This window comes from Sander lucioperca, chromosome 2, assembly GCF_008315115.2.
Source record: "Sander lucioperca isolate FBNREF2018 chromosome 2, SLUC_FBN_1.2, whole genome shotgun sequence".
NCBI lineage: Eukaryota > Metazoa > Chordata > Actinopteri > Perciformes > Percidae > Sander > Sander lucioperca.
The window spans coordinates 7,773,070-7,796,345 of NC_050174.1; the positions used below are offsets into that span (position 1 = coordinate 7,773,070).

The following is a 23,276-nucleotide window of genomic DNA, read 5'->3' on the forward strand; positions in this document are numbered from 1 at the left end:
GGTTACATTGTTATAGTCACATTTGTAAATGTAAACCTGTTACTGTAATTTGTTGTCTTCTAAGACAAAAGTCTAATGAGTGCTTATATTTCTTCTAACTGCATTGTCTTCATCTCATTTTCCAACCTGGCAAGTGCACAGTGCATAAAACTCAATAAATGTGTCAGAGTGAGACACACATTTTGCCTGTGAATATTAATTAGCTGTTGTTTCTCTGTCTGATTGTTAGTGGTGATAGTCTGCCAAGAGAGACAGTTATCTATTTGCTCATCCCCAATCTGCATGCATCATTTACTTAGATTTGTGTTTCCCTCAATAGACTGCATTTCATTATGATCATTGAAAATGAAAATGTTATGAGGAAAACATTAAACAAAATGAAAGCTGAATAACATTATAATATTATTGCTAGAGGCATTTCATCTGTAATGGAGATACTATAAGCAAAGTTCATTAGAATACAAAATAGACATGACCTACATTGCCAAACATCAGAGCATTCAGAAGTAAATCTGGTGCACATGGGGCATGGATTCTGGCTCGTCTTGGTGCTTCTTTATCAGTGGAAAGTGAGTGGGCTTGTGTATGTGTCCTTGTCAAAATGTGTGTGCACACTCATATGAATGCATTTTAATGGTAAACAGATACTTGCGCATGTGTTTTAATGTGTAGGAGAGTGCAAAAAGGCATGCATGAGAACATGCAGCCATGTGTGTGAGAAAGTGTCAAAGGACTTGTGATGGTTCAGTGCAACACAGAAAGCTTTGGGGTTGAAGCAAACTTAATGTGAGGATTTCACGCTGCTTTGGAGATTGTTAAAAGTTAGAGGCATCAGCTGCACCTTACTCAGGAGAGGTACACAATATCTCAACAACAGGATAAGATTTGTAAGAGCCACAATGATCCAGATGGGGTCCTCTGCTCAATGAACCACTCCACACTTGACTAATAAACGCTGGGGAAAAATGGCAACTATGCGCCCGGATGGCTCGGTTGGTGGAGCGGGCGCACATGTGTGGAGGTTTGGTCCTCGGCGCAGCGGTGCAGAGTTTGGCTCCGACCTTGGCCCTTTGCTGCATGTCGTTCCCTTTCTCTCTCCCCTTTCATGTCTTCATCTGTCGAATAAAGGCCTAAAATGCCTAAAAAATATTTTAAAAAATGGCAACTATTTAAGGAGAAACAAGAGGTTAGGTGATTGTCTTTTCACAAGAGGGAAGGCTTTTTAATCTATGGAGGACAATGTGCCAGACGCTTCAGTCCTATTAACTTTGATGACTTGTGTCTGTGTCTGGGGGCTTGTGTGTGGGCAATGATACCTTGGTATATTTTTATTTTGCTCTGCAAGAAGCGGCTGTTGGTGCTGTGACTGTCAAGTGGCTCTCCTCTGTGCAGTCAGATATTCACACTAATGTGTTTCCTCTTTTTCCTCTGCAGGGCCATACGAGTGGAAGGGATGCTTGTTTCATACACTGATCGACCCTGGTTGATCAGGGCGGGAGAAGCCAGAGCTGAGGCCAAGCATCAACCTTTTTTTCTTTTTTACATATATCACTAATGGCTCTCAATCACCAGGAGATCATCTAGACAAATTCATACTTTTACTTTTGAGCACTGAACAACCTTCAGGCACAGTTGTTCCAGGGCAATGCTGCTGTGAAACTGGGGAAATAGGGAGGGAAGTTACTTTATCTACATGTAAGTGTATACAGATCGATGGATTTATAGTTGTGGAGGTGATATTTTTCGTACATAGAAATAGTTGAATTAAAGATTAGAATGCTGCTTAAACCCTATCATCAAAAGTAAAGAGGCAAGTTTAGATGAAGAGGTACAACATGGGGTGAAATGATGCCAGTATTTGATTGATATCTACACAGACATTTGTTGTGTGCATACTCAGATGGAAATCAATAGCTCCACTCAACCGATGGAATTTGCTTTTTAAGAATTGTAATTGTTTGTGTCTGGAGAGCCCGACAAGTCGGTTTGTGAGCAAAACACTGCTGGACTGCAGATAAGGACAACATATTATTATGTCAGCATGTGACATATGCTCAATCATAGACAGGTTGGAAAGGGTGGAAATGAATGAAGATGTGGTCACTGATCTGTGTCCAGACATTGTCCATTGTATATCAGAAGCTATGTGCTCAACTCGTGCCATGACAAAATAACATGCAGAGATACAGTATAGTGCCATAGTTACAGCTTTAAAGGATCCTTGAAGAAGTAATAATTTGCATCAAATGTTCTTTGTATACAAAAATACATGTACATGTTTGATATCTATATATTTCAGGCATTTTTCTACAGAGACTTTAACATTTAAAGAGATAATATTTTTTATATTATGTTGGATGACTGAGAGGTACTTTGATGAAAGCTGACATTCCCTCGAGGTATGTGTTTTTCAGCAGGGCATACCAGGATGAGTTATTTATATATAGCAACAGGATGGTGTTTGTATGGATGAAAAAACAAGTGCTTCAGTAATATCACTTCAAGAAACTTTACAGAAGGGGCTGTATTGTGAGAAAGGTGGAGAAAATTAATGGCGTAAACCAAATACCTAGTTGTGCTTTATCAGACAGGAGGCATGGGGCTGAATGAATGAAATGCATGACTGACTCTTCACTTTGTCCTGCCATCACTGTGTTTTTCTATGCATTTCTGTGGAGAGGCTGTATGTTGGTGGGTCCAACATGCAGGGTGCTCTGCTCTCCATAACACAGAGTTAAGAAGTAGTCCCTCACATTTACTCATATGATGTCCATCAGGTTATTTCTGCAGCCACTATAAACCTGACAAATGTTCTGTTTATCACATTGCTTAGGCCAATGACATACTTAGTAATTAAATAATAATAAAAGTGTATTCATATAGCCAGAGGATTATGAAGTACTTTACAAGGACAAACTGAAAAATAAAGAGAATAAAAGGGAAGAATAGGAAACACATTTTTATAGGCCATTTTTGAATAATACAATTGTGGGAAACACTGGAGAGCAACAACACAGCCTCTCTCCATATTCAGACTGGAGGCACCACAAATATAACTCCACCTCTTTGTTCTCACTGGACACAGAGACTGAATTCATGATCAAACTCTGGATCAATTAAGAATCAGTTTTAAAGATGATTGGAATGTCTCAAAAAGCTGTCGGTGATATTTTGTTGCGTGTCCACAAACTGTTGGAAAAAAAACTTGTGAGAAGTAAACACTTTACACATAATGTTGGTGTGTCTGTGTGTATTTTATGGACTGAACAATAACTTCAAGTGCAGAAATGGTTGATTTTTATCTCTGTATTCTTTATTACGTATATAAGCTGTGTTGTTGCAAATGAATCTTGTAGAGTGTCAAGGCTCTGTGAACTGGGAGTCAAATAGAGGAAATTAAACCGGCTGCAAGAGCATCACCCTTAATCAAAGTTACCAAAAAGCAGTATGAGCAAATGTTTCAGAGAGAGAAACACATTAAATGGCACCAGCAGCTGCATCAGTTACTTGAAGATTAGTGTGATGAGATAACAAGCAAGCACGCTGTCTCCAGAAGATATTTTAATGAATTAATAGTGGCTTGTCATGGTCATACACAGTATAATGCGGGCCAAAGCCAGAGGCTCAATACCTAAAATATGAAGGGCAGGGTCACAGGAACAGGGCAGCAGTGGGCCCTGGAGGACAGGCATTATCATTGACATTATTGTCAATGTAAGCAGTATAAACTTACAGTACTTACTCACTGAAGCTTATATTTGTAATTTAATGAATGTATTAGTGATATAGTCATATTCTGAATGAACTAAATTGACAAATTATGAGCAAGTGGAACACTGGGCACAGACACATATTCACACACATCATTTGTGTGCATTTTGCAGGTTTTCTGTGGTATTTTGCAGGGGGGGAGGGGGTTCTTTTTTTTCCAACTCTATTTATTTTAAATTTTCACACCAAATGACATACACCAGAGGCCATTGCGAACAAAACATTGTCAAAACAGTATGTCAAATAAATAAATAAGTGTGCCAGACCTCATCATGTATGGGCTTTAAATAATAAAGGTTTACTTTAAAGTATAACAGCCACTGTAGGCCTACCATAATTATAAATAATTATATGATATATATATATCAGGGCTCAACATTAACGGTTGCCCGGTTGCCACAAATTGTGACAAATGGCAACCTAATCATCATCCCTGGTTGCCCCTGTGGCAACCACATTATTGTAGCCCACTTTTTTCTTGTACTTTATTTTCATTACAATAAATAAATCATCATTGATGGCATTCGTGCATATGCGTTGCGGATGTTTAAATTTGCGTTCTGCTTTGTTTACTACGTCCCCGCTGTCAGACATAGGCTAATTGTTATATTTTCCATCTCTGTCTGCACTATTTTTTCCCCAAAAAGGACACAGTGAATCGGTTGGTCAACAGAACTTCAAACCATACTGGACATTTAGTTTTGTGTGGTCTAACTAATAGAACTCCTACCTGATGTCATCAATGGTCTCTCTCTACTTGATGCCATCGCCAACCTCATGTCTGTCTCACTCCTTGCCTGTGTTTTTCTCCACTAAGACATACTGTCAAACAAACATGTAATAGATTTTCCATATTAGTTTTTCCATATTAATAATATTAAGAAATGAATCTGTTGGTATCAAGTGGCTCCCCCTACATTTCCACCTAATGTTAGACCTACCTGTTGCCTTCCCCTGTCTTTCCTGATCCACCATCCTCACACCTGAATGAAATGAACTCACTGTTAAATATAGCAGCCTAAATTCAATTCTTAAATCAGCCTAGTGATGGCATCAGATAAGACAACTATTATGCAGTAAGGTTGTGCTGCTATTGAAATTACATTCACATTTTGGATTTTAAAAAGTACAAATATGGAGAGCCACTTAGCACAGACCTTTAAAGAGAGAGATGTGACCCTCTAATTACAGCTTCCATGTCACCCAACAGATGTGACTATAGCCTGTATATCTGACAACACAGCTAACATGAACAGCTAATGGTAAAACAAAATTTATTAATGATTCCATGGTAAACCAGAGTTATTGCATAAGTTATGTTTTCCAGTATTGTTGTCATTTATTGTGCATGCTACCTTATATTTACCAGTTGTTATTTTACCTTAATAAAATTGAGATAATGTCATGCATGGGATTGGTACCATAGGGTTTAACCAAAATCTAAATGTAGCTATCAGCAACATTGGTTTGCATTAAGCTAGCCGTAAACCCCACTTTAGCTGCTAGTGTTAGCAAACACTTGCTAATCTGAGAACACATCCACATTTGGTAGCAAAACTATGCATGATTCCATGGTAAACCAGAGTTATTGCATTAGCTGTGTTTTCCAGATTATTGTCATTTATTGTACATGCTACCTTATATTTTCCAGTTTTCAGCTCAGCAACCTCGGTTTTGCATATTCTAAGCTAGCCGTAAACCCCCATTTGGCTGCTGGTTTGTAAAGTGGGGCAATGTCTTCTTGACAAAGTCTTTAATATGGAAAAAGCTAAAGAGGTGTGACTTCGGCAAACCATAAAGTGAAGAGAGCTCTGTGAAGGACGCAAATATGCTATCCTTGTATAGGTCCTTGACACTGACGATGCCATTACTGTGCCAGGCCCTAAATGCCAGGTCTGAACTTGAGGGTGTAAAAACATCGTTTTTAAGCAGTGGGGTCAAGACGGAAGGGCCCTGTAAGCCAAAGTTTTTCCTAACCTGACTCCAGATCTTAAGCGAGAGGGATAAAATCAGGCATGCGCCCACAGATATTGAGGGCAAAGGGAGTTGGGAGCAGAGGACTGACCGCAGTGGAAAGTGAGAGCTCACCCTCTCCAAATGTACCCAGACAGGTAGTGAGGCGCAGTCGTCGCTCATCCAGTATAAGAGTTTTTGCAAGTTAGCTGCCCAGTAATATTGTCTGAAGTTAGGGAGTGCCAGACCCCCCTCAGTCTTTGGGGACTGTAATATTGCCAAACCTGTCCATTGCCTTGTACAGGTACCCCCACTCGACCCTGTCGAAAGCCTTTTCAGTGTCGAGGGTCACCACAATTTCTGGGGTATCATTACTTGACGAGTGGATAATGTTAAGTAGGCGTCTAGTGTTGTGTGAAGACTGTCGGCCAGGCATGAACCCTCTCTGGTCTAGCGAGATAATGGAGGGCATCACCCGTTGAAGATGGAGTGCAAGAACCTTTGAGAGAATTTTGAGGTCCACATTGAGGAGAGAGATTGGTCTATAGCTGCCGCAAAGCAGGGGATCTTTCCCCTTCTTAAGAATTAGGGAGATAGTGGCCTTCGACATGGTGTCCGGCAGGCGACGATTACGAAAAGCCTCGTTGTACATATCTCTTAGAACTGGCACGAGGAGAGCGGAAAATGTTTTGTAATACTCTACAGTGAAGCCATCATGCCCTGGGGATTTACCACTCTGTAGCGAGTTAATGGCTCCTTGAACCTCGGCAGTGGTTATAAGACCACCCAAGTCATTTGCGGAATTGACGTCTATTTGGGGGAAGGTTATATCATTAAGTATGTCGTCTGCAATGGGAGGGCAGTCAGAGGTATACAGTTCAGCATAGAATTTGGCAAATATTTCATTAATGTTGACGGGATCAGTGTGGATCTCGCCTGAGTTGACTTTAATGGCAGGAATTAGCCGTGAGGTTGCTTCGGCTCTGGCCTGATGAGCCAGAAGCTTCCCAGCTTTATCCCCCGACTCAAAAAAGCGCTGTCTAGATTTGAGCAGACAAAGCTTGGATCTGTTCGTAGATAAGAGGTCAAAGTTTGCTTTCAACCTAAGACATTCTCTGTAAAGGGTAGGATCTGGGCCGGCCGCGTGTTTGTCATCGATGTCCTTAATTGTCCGTAGTAAGTCCGCCGTTCGGAACATTTTGACTCTTTTGACTAAATTGGAGAAAAAGGAGATAAGCTGGCCTCTGATATAGGCTTTCGAAGCCTCCCATAGTACGCCTGTTTGTGTCCGGCAGGTCATTCAGCTCAAAGAATAGAGTGATTTGGGAGTGTAGGAATTGCTTATAGTGATCCTCCGCTAGTAGAGAGGAGTTGAACCTCCACTGCTTAAAGGGGTTAGATTGAGCGTGAAAGTAGAGATCAAAGGAGGTTGCTGCGTGATCCGATATTACGATGGTATTTTGCAGGTTTAACCTTAACTCTAAAGTGCTGTTGTTGGTTGGAACTATTTTGGAGCTATCAAACTAATTCCAATTTGCTTTAGTAAGCACATTTGTTTTTACTATACCTTAAGTATGCACTGTGCAGCAGTCTTAGTGGAGAATTCATCAAAATATAATCAAAATCAATATCACAACATACTCTTCGGGGGCCTGAGCATGTGCCGAGTAGGCTTATTCAATAATCCATCCATGATGAAATATAAAGGAGACTCCAGAAAACACATTTGTGTCGTTCTAGATCTGTTCAAGGCCTTATTTGGTTTCAGTGGTGAAATGTCAGTAAGTACAGTTTTGAAGTACTTATACTTTACTTGAGTATCTATTGCAGATTTTAATCCTTTAGTTACTTTGAAGATCGACATTTTGCATACAACAAATATGATGCATATAGATTAAACAGTATATACATTGTTTTAATTAGCTTTTCTTCAACCAGCCAGCTACAACATTTAAATGTTGCTTACATGTTGCATCAGTAATGCTACTCCAGTGGTATTCAACCACACTTGTTTTATGTATTTAATTATGTTTTGTGTTCATGTCTGAGTGTGTACTGCGTTTCACCTGGCTGGAAAACACATTTCCCCTTGGGGACAATAAAGTTTAAGTTGAAAGTCGCAGTAAACATTTGAAGGGGCAATTCTGCTATCTAAGCATACATTTTGCTGCTATCTTCTCTGTATGAGTATTTTTGCATGGTATTTGTTCTTGTAAGGGCTGCAGCTAATAGTTATTTTTCAATGATCTATTATAGCTTTGATTAACTGATAAATCATCAGAAAATAGTGAAAGATCCTCACAATTCCGAAAATATTCAGTTTACAATCACATAAGACAAAGAAAAGTACATTTGAGAAATTGCAACTAGGGATTTTCCGAGTCCGAGTCATTTGATTTTGAGTATCTACCGATACCGAGTCCCGATCCGATACTTCTATAATATATAAAAAAAGAATAAAGAAGAGCGAAAAAACAGATCCAGGATGTTCCTTATTTTTTATTTAATTCACCTTATTTTAACATTCAACAACTCTGTTAACAAACAGAGCACTTCTGTTACATATCTCACAGTTTGCTATGGCAATGTTGTTGTCATCAACTTTATAATACCTCCAGATACTCTACTATTAACCAATAGCGTCTCTGCAACAAAGTGATGTCATGCCGCATGCGTTGCTGTTTCTGTGTGGAGTCAAAGGGTCTAACTCTGTGCCACCGCATAACTATAGATGTGTTAAAAAAATAATGAGAATATATATACATATATATCCGAGTCCTGATCGGGAGGTGACGTCCGATTCCGATCGAGTCTGAAACCACGTGATCGCCCGATTTCCGATCACGTGATCGGATCTGGACATCCCTAATTGCAACAAGAGAATATTTGGCCATTTTGGCTTAAAACATGATTAATATATCATGAATTTCCTGTATATCGACTAATCAATTAATCGTTTAAGCTCTTCAACTACAGTAAAGAATGTCAGTCCTTCTTCCACCATTGCATATTTTGCTGTAAGGTGGCTCTGTTATATTCCAGTCCTTGGTCAATATCAAATTCAATATTAAATAAATCAAGTCAAATGTATGATGGACAAAGAAAACAATCAAGGTAGGCTATATAATGTTGAATAGATGTAAAAAATGTCACAATCAGACATTTAATTGAGACGGAATAATTTTCACAATATTTATAATATTCTATTACATTGTTAAAAAAAATAATATATGTAGGCTTTGCCAGACGAAGCCCCCATTGTCGGGGTCCATACCATACTGTATATGCAGGTAAAGCCGGATCCGGTAGCAGCTGTCTAAATGTCTAAATGCCAACTTTCCAAGGGCAAAGACTGGGTGCGCATGTTTTAAGTCACCGCTCATCCGGATGACGAGAGATTCACAGCAGGAAAGTTGTAATGACGATCCCGCCCAGTCTGTAGCGAGTGGATAGTGTCAGTCAAAGGATACCCAGGAGAAGGAGAAGGAGCAGGCTACTCCCCGTCGTCACGACAGTCTCCTTCCGTAGGTTATCCGTGGCACTATCCACTCGCCATACCCACCACAGAACACGCGCCCCCTCCCTGTCGGTGACGTGCTCGGGAAGAAAACGGAAAGAAGAAATAGCGAAGGAAAAAATAAACAACGAGGAGATTGTCTGCCTGAGGAGGCGTCTTTATCTGCAGGTAATAAAAAGCTAACCTAGATAGATACTGCCATACACTGTGAGTTTAACTAACTGACCGTGTATAAGTGCAAGCTAGTGCTTAGCTGGAAATGCTGACGCTAGATGCTCATTTGTATTCACTCAATCGGCTATGCGTTAGCTAGTTGACAAGAACAGATACTTTTCAGTCAGTGTTCATTTATAGTTGTGTCCCTGTGATCTGAATTCCCGCAAAGTGCTGATGTGTCAAAAGCTTGTGACCAACCCCACTAGCCAACCAGCACCGATTGAGACTGAATCATTCGTCCAAGCACGATTATGCTAGCAGAGGTGGAAAAAACAACTGTGTACTAAAAAAAATGTTAGCCTCTCATGTCTGAAACAAACTGGACGACCGACATTCACTTGGCTGTCTTTTCCACTCGGAAGAAACCAGCAAGACTATCTTGTCTAATGTAGTCTCACATTGCCAGGCCTATCGCCACAGCGCTGCGGAGTAATGTAACTTGCAGTTGTTGAGTGCAAATATATAAGTGTGTAACGCCTTTTGTATTTTACAGCCTTAATTTGGAGAGACCGAAAAAGACAATACAAGATGGAGACATGTCAAGTTATTAGCTCCAGGTGTGATAGGAGTACAGTGGATTTCAGCAGAATATGAGTTTAAACACGTAAGTAAAAATATACCTTACTTTAATAAATGACAGCATTTTGGTCCAGTCAGATTCAAAGTCTGCAGCAATAACAACACCAAATGTCAAAGCTACAAGACAAACAAAGTAGGTATTCTAAGTAAGGTGATAAATGAAGTTACATCAGTCTCCAGCCTTACTTTAACTTCTTAACAGATTCAAATTGGATTAGTTGTTGTTTACACAAAGGGAAGGTCTGAGCCCTAGTTCACAGTTGAACATGTGATTAGAGCATATAATACAACAGTTTCTCCCTGTTGTAATAAGTCGGCCTACATTTGCAGTGGGTCAGGTAAAAGCTGTATTTCTTCTACACTACACAATAGGTTTCCTGTGGCAGCACTATGTCTGAGGTTATATCTGTGCACCTTTAGTATGCACCTGACGTGTGAAAGTGAAAGAACAGTGTTTGTGCTGTGATGAGGGCTAGCAGAATGCCTCAGTGGGGAGGAGACCCGAAAATGTAGGTTGAAGTCTGATTAACAAACATCTGCCACTCTAAAGTTCCCAGTAGTAAAACACTTTTTGTTTTGACTTTGACCTCCTTTTAACAAGAGAAGAGCAAATAGACTAGTTGCCTAGTGAACATAAAACATCTCACATCCTTATTATTATAATATCATTTCAATAAACCACCAGTCATGTAGCGCTACGGTCAAGACAAGAGTCAGCAAAGAGAGCAGGTTTGTTTTTCATCTGCTGCAGACTGACTCTTGTGACATCCTTCAATATGGACTAATCATTTTAACTTTGGGGGTGACCCTCTGTCTTTACAATGTTCTTTAGATAAATAAAGAATCTACTAAGGAAAAGAAGGATGAAGCTGAACGAACGCAGCGTGGCGCACTACGCCACCTGTGACTCCCCCCCAGACAAGACAGGCTTTCTGTTCAAAAAGGGTGAGCGCAACACAGCGTATCACCGCCGCTGGTTTGTGCTGAAGGGTAACATGCTCTTCTACTTTGAGGAGCGCGACAGCCGAGAGCCCATCGGTGTCATCGTCCTTGAAGGATGCACCGTAGAGCTTTGCGAGTCAGCAGAGGAGTTTGCCTTCGCCATCAAGTTTGACTGTGCCAAAGCGCGGGTGTACAAGATGGCTGCTGAGAACCAAGCAGCCATGGAGTCATGGGTGAAAGCGTTGTCAAGGGCCAGCTTTGACTACATGAGGCTGGTGGTGAAGGAGCTGGAGAGGCAGCTAGAGGAGATCCAGGAGGCTGCAGGAGGTGGCTGTGTCGGGGCTGGAGTTGGAGGCCTGCAAAGCAGGCCTAAGTCGTCCTCCAGGCGAAACCAGGTGGTGGCACGGTCTAGGTCTGGAGCATCCTCTTCTTCATCATCTTCATCTTCCATATCGTCATCATCAAGTGCCTCTCCCATGGCAGGCCCCTTCCCTGCCCAAAAGAGCCTCCAGGATGAGGTGCAGCTCATCTCTGATTGTTCCAAGGAGAATGGAGTTGCATGGAGTAAACCGCCAGCTGCCTTTGCTAACGGCTTTGTTGAGGGAGCGTCTTCCTGTGTGGCCTGGGAAGCATGCGCAGACTCTGGGAATAACACTGTAATTGATTATGGGGCTGATGGGATGAGGGCTCCACCAGTGCCACCCAGGAGAAGAGGAGCCTCTCTGGAAAGCCCCGTCTCCCCTGGCACTGGCTGCTTCTCCAAACTCCATGACTGGTACGGCAGAGAGGTGGAGGAACTGAGAGTGCAGTGGCTCCAGAGCCAGTAAAGTAATGGATTATCTCTTTTTTCCACATTTTTATCATTCCTTCCTTCCTGATCATTCTGCAATGTTAAACCCTTTTGAACTCAACAAACAGGGCACAAAACTTATTTGCAAATTGCAGTCTTATCACCTATCAAAAAAGACAAATACTGATTTTAAGAATGATTCCAGATCCTGTCTGGCACAGGGGAATCAATCTGTCTTCAGCATCAACACTATCCATTGCACAATCCAATACAAAATATGCTCTTTTCCACAGTTTTTTTAATGTCATTTGCCATGGACAATTAAAATTAGTAGATCCAATTTAGAAAAATATATTCTATTATTAAATTGCCAATATTCAAGATTATATATGCCCTTCAAGCTTCCAAATGTACTTGTGCAATTGGGGTCAGTTTTCTTTAAAATTGTAGCAACCTTGAGCTAAACTTCAGGTATACATGGAAACTATGGTGTTAAGCATTTGAAAAACGGGATAAAATTAAATAATTAACTGCTAAAATCACCACCTTTTTTCCAATCCCAGGGTGTTTTTGTTATATGCAAATGAAATAAAGGCCATATACTGTAAATAATGATCTGAAGACATTGCACAAAACAAATCCACATGGATCAGGTTGCTACTGTATAGTGACACGTTATCCACAGCGTACAAAGGTGAATGTAACAGGAAATCCTGCAGCTGTATGATTGATGAAGAAAATTATAAAAGCCGTTTGTACAGTTAAGGATGTTTTTATAAGCTAATGTCAAGGGCACCAGGACAATTAACAGCATGTTTAAAAAGAAAGTCCTGTAAACTCTGGATAAGAAGTGTTGGGGCAAAACTAGTCCAGTTTCTCCTCCCTACTCCCAGTGGGGCACATCCCTCCCCAGAGACCCTTGTGGTTGCCAAGGTCAGAACATCCTGTCGCCAGTGTCTGGGGACCACGGTGGGAGCTGGATGTCTCGCTCAGAGCAACACACTGGTATTTTTAGCCCTTGTTAGCCAGCGGCCAGATGATGCTGTGTCACAAGAGTGTTTGTCACTTAGTTTTCTTTTGACTCTTCTTGAACTTACAGGACTTTAACACTTGTCATTGTAATTCTGTGACAATTTCCTATCATACAATCAAGTCATCTTAATTTCATCATACTGTTTGTTTGTTACAGCTGATTAACGTGAATGTTACTGAATGAGTGTAACTGTTAGAGGCCTATACTTTATTTAAACATCTAACCTCTTGGTTTGTATATTAATATTTTACTCTTCCATGTTGGAAATTAATACCAGTAGTCTGCAAAATAGGCCTTTTTAAAACATTTACTTTTATAATTCTATATCCAATCACATAGCCGTTTACGTTTTTGTTTTATATGTGCCTTATGTTATATTTATTAACTGTTATTGCACTTGCAATCACTACCATACTTTCTTTCTTTCTTCGCTAAGGCTCATGTTGTTGCAATCACTTTTTGACAATGGCTCTGTTTCTTCAGTCTGCATCATTCCTGTTCTACACTTGGCTTGTACAGTGTGGATTGTGTGGTTGTTGTTTTTAAACAGCTGCATCAGGGCGGTATGCTTTTCATAAGCATTAACTAAAATGATTGTTGTACCAATTTTATTAACTCCAGAAGAGCATTACTGTAATTACAGATGACGATAGTCTGTTTTTTTAACAATAATATTTAAAGGAAAATGTGATTGTGTCAAGTCAACCATATAAATGATCATCTTTATTCAAGAGTGCCAAATGAGGAATGCAACATAAATGCACAATTATTAAATTGTCACGTGTTTCTTTTTCAATTGACTTCCACGATTGTAGTACACATTTTCAATGTTATAGTACACGATGAGTATTATTTTAAATGACCAATAATATTTAACATATTGTCCTGACATGGTACCCTAAAAAGATGATTGTTAAAAAGCATTTGTTGTAAACCATTCAATAAACAGTTTCATTAATATGTTGTTAACAGTTTTCTGTGACCATATCTGCTGATCTGAGCCCTTGAGTTTAGTTTTCTTTATAATAAAGTATTAGCAAGACATTTTTAGTCTACAGTATGGCCGCTTTAGGCATTAGATGTTTTTTTTCTTCTTTCATTATTACAGTCCTTGCAGTATGGTTGGTAGTATAGAAGAAGTATTCAGATATTTTACTCAAGTAAAAGGAGCAATGCTACACGGTAGAATACTCTATTGCAAGTAAAAGTTATGCATTCAAAATCTTACTTAAAGCTATAGTGCATAGTTTCTGTCGCCCCTATGAGGAATTCAAAGTAATGACAACAACACTATCGGTGCATCCACATGATACAAGCCTTCTGTGATCTCGCATGCGCCCCCACCCCTCCACGCAGTTGCAAATAGCCAAGGAGGACACGGAGGATTAAAAAAAAAATATGATAGACTCTTCAGAAGAGGTAATTATCTTCACTCGAGCTTCTGCGCGGGAAAGTCACCGGATGACACAATCTTCTGAACATAGCCATACTGAGAAATACAGAGAGAGTTGTGTGGAGCTTAAAGTCTTAATTAGCTTTGTAGCAACTCATTTGGCAATGGCCTGAATGTAACAGACGTTCATTAATATCAAAAAGTTACGCACTAAAGCTTTAAGTAAAAGTAAAATAAGTACGAGTATCAAAATATACTTAAAGTAACAAAAGTAAAAGTACTCCTTATGTAGAATGGCCCATTTGAGTACTGGATTATAATTATTTATACATTATGTGTAAGTGACACTAACGTTGCAGCTGGTAAAGGTGGGGTTAATATAAACTACTTTATATACTGAGGGATATCCTAATCCATACATAAATCATAATGTAGTTGATCTATATTTTGGATGAATAATATAAATCTGTAAAGTAACTAACTCAAGTTGTTAAATACATGTAGTGGAGTAAAAAGTACAATATTTGCCTCTTAAATGTAGTGAAGTATAAGTTCAAAGTAGCATAAAATAGAAAATACTCGAGTAAAGTACCTCAAAATTGTACTTAAGTAAATCTACTTAACATTCCACCACTGATGATGGGTCCCCTAAATTGATGCCTGTTGGCCTCATGTTCACCACACACATTCTTGGTGCTATTCAGCCTAAAGCTCACCGAGTGGCGCTGTGCAACAATTTCAGACTGTCGTCTTTAAATTACTGCTTTACGCTTGGGGAACAAGTGAATATAAATAACCGTCTTGTGACAGAAACCAGCGGACTGAGTCTCCAGAGAAGAAAAAAAATACATTTTCTAATAGATAGACTATACGTGTTAACGTACGATACGTGTGATTTTCCTTGACGTAAGCAATTTAAAGGCAGAAATACAGAAGATAAAGGTGACGCTTTACTTTTCCTTGCAGGCTCGTGTGGTGTATTTAGTTGCACTAGCAGCAAAAAGTGTCGCACTAACTCAGTTTAAGTCGATAAAAATGCTCTTCCAATCCGCTTTAGCTCTGTTATGCTCCATCAGTTTAAGGAGTATTGTAAAAAGAGAGCATAATACGAATTAAGTAGGATATGACACCGTGTTAAAACAGAGACATACATTACAGTTAACAAACCAAATGTACATCTATACTATTGATAGTCTGGCCAGTTTTATGCACATAATGTACTGTTGACCAGAGAGTAGCCTACTGACTGCAGACAGCACGAAACTTCACAGAATAGGGAAGCCACTTCCTGTCTGGTAATTTCAACATAAAAGTACTAATGTTCAAATACCGACCAAACACTCAAAAAGAGATGAAAAGTGTCTCACAATCATTTTGTGAGGATGTAGTTGTGTTGCTGTTGTAATGTATTGCATTATAAAGAGAGGTTATTATCTAATCTACCCTACGCAAATGGGTTGGACAAAACAATAGAAACTACTTTCTGTATAATATTTTCCAAGTTACGTTTACTTTTCCAAGTAAAATGCAACATTTATAAATGGTCTGTACTTTTACTCCACTAAATTTTGGAAGCCAATATTGTACTTCTTACTCTACTACATATATTTGACAACTTTAGTTACTATTTACTTTGCAAATTCAGATACTTAAAAAAATATATAAATCAACTAATACACTATGTCTTATGGATACAGGTAGTATATACAAAATAAATAAAAATAAGCTTCACTTTACCAGCTGTACCATTAGTGATGCTTACCAATGCATCAGTATAATCAAGTGACATGATATATATTATTCTGAATTGGGCCATTCTGCATAATGAGGAGCCTACTTGGTATATAGTATATGTTGATGCTAATACTTATGTACTTGCACTTAAATGCAGGATTTTTACTTTTAACAGATTATTTTTAAATTGTGGTATTGCTACCTTTAATTAAGTAAAATATCTAAATACTTCCTCCGTCAGTGTAAATTAAGGTCCAGAGGTCGTTTGTGCACAGGGGGGCCCCCTAGTGGGTTAATCCGGCATTGGTTACCGGTGCTTGTTGCTTCTTGCGAGCAGGAATTTCTTCTCTTATTTTGAAAAGAAAGAGTCGGAAGCGTTGTCATGAGTTTCCTAAGACTTGACACAGCTGGACCGCGGCGCATTTTTTTGACAGCGGAAATGAGAAGTCGCCACTTTTTTTCCGCGTCAAGTTCGTGGCTAAAAGTTTTTTTCCTCCTTTTTTTGTTTGTTTCGGAGGAACCGTCGCGTGCGCTCACAATGATAGAGAAAGCGACAGACTTTTCAACATGCAGCTTTTCCTCTGATGTCCAGTTTCCTGTTGCACCTCACCGAAGTCGTTTTGTGTTACTTTAGATGCTTCTCAACACATTTCCGTTATGCGAAGTCCAACTTGTTGGTTAGTCGTCGTGCTGCGGTGGGTGCCCATCCGAGATAACGGAGAACGTGAGTATGTTGTGAGAACTGTCAGACTTATTACCTTCTCTTCTTAAAGTGCTTTTACCATCACTAAAGTCTTTATTAACCGCATGGTGGATAATCCCAAAAATGGCGAACCGCACTAGTAATGTGGAACTTTATAGCTTCCGTCCAAATTTCCATTTTTTCTTCACTAGTAATTGTCGGGAAAATGTGCTTGTGTGGAATTTAAAGGGCTCTGCCTCTCTTCGGCTCGGGGCCGGTGGTGCTGGCGCATACCTTTTTAGCCAAAAAAGTAAAGTTTTCTATTAAAATAGAGATTTTCTGTCTTTGAGCTGCTTGGCGTAACATCAACAGGGATAGTTGGCACAAAATATTCTAACGGCCGGCAGGATGCCGATGTGTTGACTGTTCTGCACTAAAGTGCAAAGGATCATGGGACTATGTTATTAACGGTTTCTGTCCTAGTTTAAGTGTGTAAATGATGTTCTGTTAGTGTTTTCGTTTTGCATTTATGTTACCTGGGTTTCAGTCTTGATTTAGTGTTCATGTTTATTTACATTTGCTGGGTTACCATGACTGAGACACTGGGGGAGGTTGATGACTTCTGTGTATCGAGTGTGTGTAGAACGTTTATTAACTACCTTGAATTTCAGTAGTTCTGGTTCTCTGACTTCTTCCACGTAGCTCGCTACAACATGTACACATGTGCTTTTTGTAACTTGGTAGTTGAAGCGTGTGCATGTTACTGTGACTTTTCAATATTATTTGGCGCAAGTCTATCAACCGTGGTCTCCATGGTGATGTCGCAATATGCAACCTATTGTGACTTACTTGTGATACATGTTAATAGGCCAAAACATAAAAAAAGTCACATTGCTGTCCGTAATTTCCCCATAAATAGCCAACACAATAATAGTGTGCACTTGAAATGTGAACTTCATTGTTGTATGACGTTATTGTGTGTTGCGCGTGAGTGTGCGCGTGCGCGTGCTCAGGTCAGTGGTCACCCCTCATGACTGCAGGATGGAGAAGAGGAACAAGTGGGGAGCAGCCACTTGGTTTCACAATGCAGTGTTGTATAGCAGTAAATCAAAACAGTAATTTTGGTGTGTGTTTTAGGGGGAATTCACTCCTATTCATTGTGTGTGTGTGTGTGTGTGTGTGTGTGTGTGTGTGTGTGTGTGTCTGTCTGTCTGTCTGTCTGTCTGTGTGTGTGTGTGGATAAATACAGGTTTGTGTACATTCTGAGGCAACAGGTGTGAAGTTGGGATGGTTCCCAAAATTTTCAGACCAAAATAGTTATTATACTGTACAGTTAGTAGGAGCGGCGGAAATGGATACCTATTTACTTATATACTTATACTTACTTATAGTATTTCCAGTTTACGCCACTCCACAGCATTTCAGAGAGAAATATTGTACTTTTTACTCTACTAGTACATTTATGTAGTTGAACTCTGATAATCAGAGCATTGAATAACTATTAATTAATATTAAAATAAATTCAATATTAGCTGACTAACATGGCTAACTGTTGGATGAGCTCTGGTTTTGTAACACAGGCAGTTGTACTGGCGTTCACATAATGTTTTACTGTTTATTTGACTGTCACACCTGGCTGCCTTTTAGTGTACAGTATACATATGCTGTTCCCAGCCTGGTCTCACAGAATTCCGTGAAATGATCACAAACTATTAACACCGCATTTTGTGGTGGTGGCACGGAATGTGTGAAAATTCCGTGTGGCCACCACGGAAAACAACGCCAATGTAAAGTCAATGAGAAGATGACGTAGCATTAAGAGCGACTACGGTAGCGAGTAGTATGAAAGCCCGAAAATCCGCGTTTCTTTCTTTCTTTCTTTACTTTCACCCAGGAGACCGAGGATCGTGTCCCGCGTGTCACGTTTCCTAAACCCAACCGTCGCTTTTTTCTTTTACTAAACCCAACCGTCCCGTTGTTGTCCCGCGTCCAGTTATTGTTTTCCTAAACCCAACCGTCCCGTTCTTCTTTTCCTAAACCCAACTGTCCCATTGTTGTCCCGCATGTCATGGAAACGTAAGCCCACCCACAACCTTTTCCTTAACTTAAGGGGCCGTTTTCATTTCACGGAATTTTTCCGTTGGCCCATCACAGAATCTTTTAGTGATTCCGTGAAACTGCCACAGATTTTGAGTTAACGGGCCGTGTTCATTTCACGGAATTCTGTGAGATCAGGTTGGCTGTACCTTGGGATAGGTTTTGGGAATTTGGAGCAAACTGAATGAGGCCAAAATGAATTCCTGAACCATTGCTATTGTTAAAAAGTGTCAAAATATACTTGGCAGCCAGTACTAGACTTTGTTGGGCCATACACATTGTTATATAGTAAAAACAAATTTGAAAAGTCAATTGACAAACTGATTATTGATCAACTAATCAGGAATGTCTTTGTTATGGCTAATCCAGCAATTTAAGTACCTGTTAAATCAAGGTCCCATATTACATAAATAAAAATGGCCTAAATACACCAGGAGATATTAAAGGGATAGCTACCATGGTATAACAGTATGACAAATATATATTATTATCATCAGTTTATCAGCTATGTTATATTGCCAGGTCCTCTTTAAAAATGTATATCATCTAATACATATGAAAACACATTTGCAGGGTACATGTTTATGTACAGTTATCAAACCTTGGGTCACTGAAGCACAAAAGGCAGAAAAACATGCCTCTAGGGTGGGGAAGTAACGCTAGCTGAACTGTACACAATATTTTCCATGGTAGACAGTTTAACTCTGTCAAACCCAGACAAAAGGTGGACTATAATTTTAAGGTTCCGTGCAGTTCCAGATCTCTACTGTAATTGTTGTCTACAGTCACAAATGTTTCTGATGAATTTTAGAAAAGTGTTTACTTCCCTACAGACTTCCTTGGTTTCTGACAATTGGGTATTTTGGTGTTGTCTTCACTTCTCTTTTGCTCAGTGTGGTATGGACAAGAGAAGTTCTGTTCTGGCCCCATGCACAACCTCAACACAAATGCAGTAAAACCTAAACATGTAATGACTACAAACACACAATATTGACAAAAATCATTTTAATGACTTTCAGGCTTGATGACCATGTGAATAGAAATTCCTGCTTTACGTTTTCAGCGCCGAATAATCTTGGACTCTCCCTAAAGAGGGGGATGACGATTATTCAGCATGATTATAATGAGATTTTCTGCAACATGACATGATTACCGGTACTTAGTTGGGGGATTTTATGCACCACAACAAAAAATTGTTTCAGTTGCTGTCTGAGACATCTTTCCTTGAAAGAAAAAACTGTAGCTTTATGGAAACTGGACATTTTTGAAGCGTTGTGCACATTTGATGTATACATGCTTTATATACAGTATGTGTTGTTGCAGACGTAGAAGGAATGCAGAAAGTAGTGGACTCTGCAGTCAGCTATCAGCCGTGGACCTGACATGTCATGGTTCACTGTCTTTAACTGAGATGATATTGGATGCCAGCTCTTCTACTTCCCTCAGGGGTTCTAAGAAGTCCACTGATGAGATCACGAGAAAGGTCTGACCCACAGCAGCCCTGTGGGGAGAGGAGAGGAGGGAAAGGAGGAAGAGGGAAATCGTGGGAGATAAATTGGCAGACACACAGAAGTAGGAATCTGCTAAAGAAGTATGACGGAGAAAGACGGAAGAGGCGGGTTAAGGCAGAAAATGGAAGAAAAAGAAAGCACTTTTCTGGTGTTAATAAGGACCTTCTACAACGTAACACACAGGTTTTCTAGCAGTTTATGTGTAATTTGACTCACACAGCCCTTGGCCACCCAAACAGCTAAGCTAAAAAATCTCAGATTTAAATGTGGACCACAAACACACACAAAAGGCACGCAGTAGTAGAGTTAAGTTGTTGCATGTGTGTGTGCACACGTAAGCGTTTGGGGGGGGGGGCACACGTGTGCCTGTGTGTTCTTTCCAAAGCAGCAATAATTAGAGACTGTGTGCGTATTTGCATGTGTTTACCCCAATGCGCCCCTGTGCTTGTTGAGAATGTTGATTATAGGCCCGATTTAGCTGCAGCAGATGAGGATGTTGTTAAAAAAACGTGTGTACTTTAACTCCGGATTTCCACTGGATGCGGAACGTCTGCGGACCGGCTCCGCTGCGGAACGGCTGCGTGCTCCGCCGTCCGTCAATACCCACTAGGTCCGGATTTGTTGCGGAACGTTTGCAGCCATGACTGACAGCTGTAGTCACGAGGACACACAATATCTCACGAATTCACGCAGAATAGAACCACAAAACCAACAACAGTTTGTTTCCATCCAGAGGAGTAGAGGGGAAACAACTCTGTGCTGTGTTTTCAAGGTGTAGTGCAGGGAAATATGATCCGCCGTGAGCACGGTGTATTTTATTTTGAAAATTAACCGGATTTTTATTTTGTTTCTGTGCTTGACTTCCTGTCCTGCACTATCTGCCGTGTGCTGAATTGCTGCAGAGCTCTCCGGCGTCCGGCAAAAATAGAAGCTCTGTGTATCTGCTCCGGAGGGCTGCGGACTGCTGGAGCTGGGACGCAGTCGAAATGCAGTCGTTCCGCAGTCAGTGGAAATACACACATTGACTTTAATGGCAACCTAATGACTCCGCCGACGTTCCGGAGCGGATCCGCAGCCGTTAGGCATCCAGTGGAAATTGCTGGTTAGGCTCTGCAGTTGCAATACATTTTTGTGTGTGTGTGTGTGTGTGTGTGTGCGCAGTTAGGACATAAGATGGGGTCAAGCATTTGGCTTTTGTCAAACTTAAGAAAAAACACACCCGGAATGTTTGCTTTTTGTCATGAGAAATTTCACGAGTGCATACATTTGGAGCGGCAACAGTTGGTCGATTAATGGATTAGCTGATTGCAACTATATTGATCATAGATTAGTCATTTCAGTAATTTTTAAAGGAAAAATGCCAAGTATTCTCTGTTTCAGCTTCTCAAATGTGAGGATCTATTGTTTTTTTTGTCAAAAGTAACATAACAAGACATAGCAAGCTAACTGAAGACAGCCCTGTGGCCTCTGGGAAACAATTTTTTCACATTTAAAAAAAATATTTCACAGACCGCAATTTATCAGTTAATTGAGAAAACAATCAAAGCAGATTGATCGATAATAATCGTTAGTTGCAGCCCTAAATACAGGCCCATATCAAATAGCCCTTTGTATGTTTGTTCCTCTTTGTGTCATGTCTAAGTTGAAGTGAAAGTAGCAACACATTGTCACGCAAAATACACAATTTGCATCATTTGCAAGTTTATTTCAAACACAAGCACAAAGTTTGCTATCACTGCAGAGATAAATCAAAAAAACAGGATTGTTGGGTGATGTTTTGTGTCTTGGGGACAATGAAACTCGATTCATGAGTCCCAATGTGGAAAAAGTTAATAATGTCTGAATTAGCCTTCCAGGAAGTCAGATGCCGGCAGATGATTCACAGCCGATCATCAGTTACCTCACACCCAACCCCCCAAACAACCTCCCCCAACATACACACCTACATAATATATAGTAGCTTACATCTTAACTACTATCATGCATCTTCATAACTCACAATGAATCAGAAACGCATCTCGGGTATGGATGACTCATTCATAAAGTGCTTGTGGATTTCAACCAGAGATTTCTGTCGTTGGCTGGAGCATTTGAGTCTCAAATGCTTGTATTGGCTGTATTGAATTGATTTGTCTCAAGTGAGTTGTGAATGATGGATTGTTGTTTTCAGCTTTTCAGAAACTAAGCCTGTGTTTAAGAGTTCCAGTAAGAAGTTTAGGTCAGCTTTTTAGGTCAGCTTTGTAGCTGAGAAACGCACTTAAAACTGTTTAGTTATACAGAGTATGAGTATTTAATGTTCTGTAATATGTGCAGTCTGTCAGTGTTTATTTTGCCAGGGCTCAAAGTTTGTGTGCAGGAAAAAAGTTTCTGTGCATCTATCCAATTTTTATTTTATTTTAACAGGGTGCACAGTATATTGAACAATAAGATTTGTGCAGTGCAAGCATGCCTATTTCAAACAATATTCAGATTCAGGTTTGTGTAATTAACAGCGGAAGTAGGGTTGGTTACACCCTAGTCTGTATCGACAACGGTATCGATAATCGGCCAGGGCCGATAATCGATCTATCCCTAAACCAGAGCACATTTTTCTCCTATCCAGGAATGTTGTGTGGACTAGTCAGACCCTCCGCAGCGCTGTGGAGGAAGGTCTTACAATGCGAGACTAGGTACAACCAGTATCTACTGGTCCGAATAGCAAGCAGATTCCGGTGCCTCATTTCAGTACTACTTAAATGACTGTGCTGCCCTCTGGTGCTCCGAAATTGACATTACAGGCAACCGAAGCATCACTACACGTGGCGCTAGTTCACATTACATTTCAGGTAACGTTAGCCTACTGTTAGCTAGTAGCTGGCTTAAACACGGTTAAAATGTTTAAAGCTAAACGGTCCTTTGCTAGTGTCTTTGATAATCCAAATCTAGTGTTGCGAACAGCAAAATCTCAACTGGTCGGACTAACTGCTAGTTTGGGTGTTGTCATTTTCTTCAGTCTGTGGCCCAACAGGTAAATTAGGTCTCCAACCTAACGTTAGGGAAAGTATTGACATATGAAAGC

The 23,276-nt window shown here is 40.1% G+C and overlaps 3 protein-coding genes across 5 annotated transcripts in view; all 3 read left to right on the plus strand.

The window, feature by feature from the left end:
• Positions 1–3,233, plus strand: part of prr16 (proline rich 16) — a 13,901-nt gene extending 10,668 nt beyond the window's left edge. Inside the window, exon 3 of the mRNA XM_031305868.2 lies at positions 1,435–3,233. The gene's annotated coding sequence lies outside the window, so the exon portion shown is untranslated. The remainder of the gene's footprint in view (positions 1–1,434) is intronic.
• Positions 3,234–8,981: 5,748 nt separating this feature from the next.
• pheta1 (PH domain containing endocytic trafficking adaptor 1) lies at positions 8,982–13,761 on the plus strand. 2 transcript variants are annotated; one of them, XM_031305611.2, is made up of 3 exons: positions 8,982–9,409; positions 9,951–10,061; positions 10,869–13,761. In XM_031305611.2, the coding sequence occupies exon 3, from the start codon at positions 10,900–10,902 to the stop codon at positions 11,803–11,805; it is 906 nt and encodes a 301-aa protein (XP_031161471.1). In that variant the 5' UTR covers positions 8,982–9,409; positions 9,951–10,061; positions 10,869–10,899; the 3' UTR covers positions 11,806–13,761. The 2 variants fall into 2 exon arrangements, with proteins under 2 accessions (XP_031161471.1, XP_035847459.1); XM_035991566.1 differs by lacking the exon at positions 8,982–9,409 and adding an exon at positions 9,445–9,720.
• A 2,562-nt stretch (positions 13,762–16,323) lies between these two features.
• The window catches only part of sh2b3 (SH2B adaptor protein 3), a 55,609-nt gene continuing 48,656 nt past the window's right edge, over positions 16,324–23,276 (plus strand). The window contains exon 1 of one of the 2 annotated variants that reach the window (XM_031305343.2): positions 16,324–16,652. The gene's annotated coding sequence lies outside the window, so the exon portion shown is untranslated. The remainder of the gene's footprint in view (positions 16,653–23,276) is intronic. The other variant, XM_031305342.2, reaches the window with a different exon arrangement.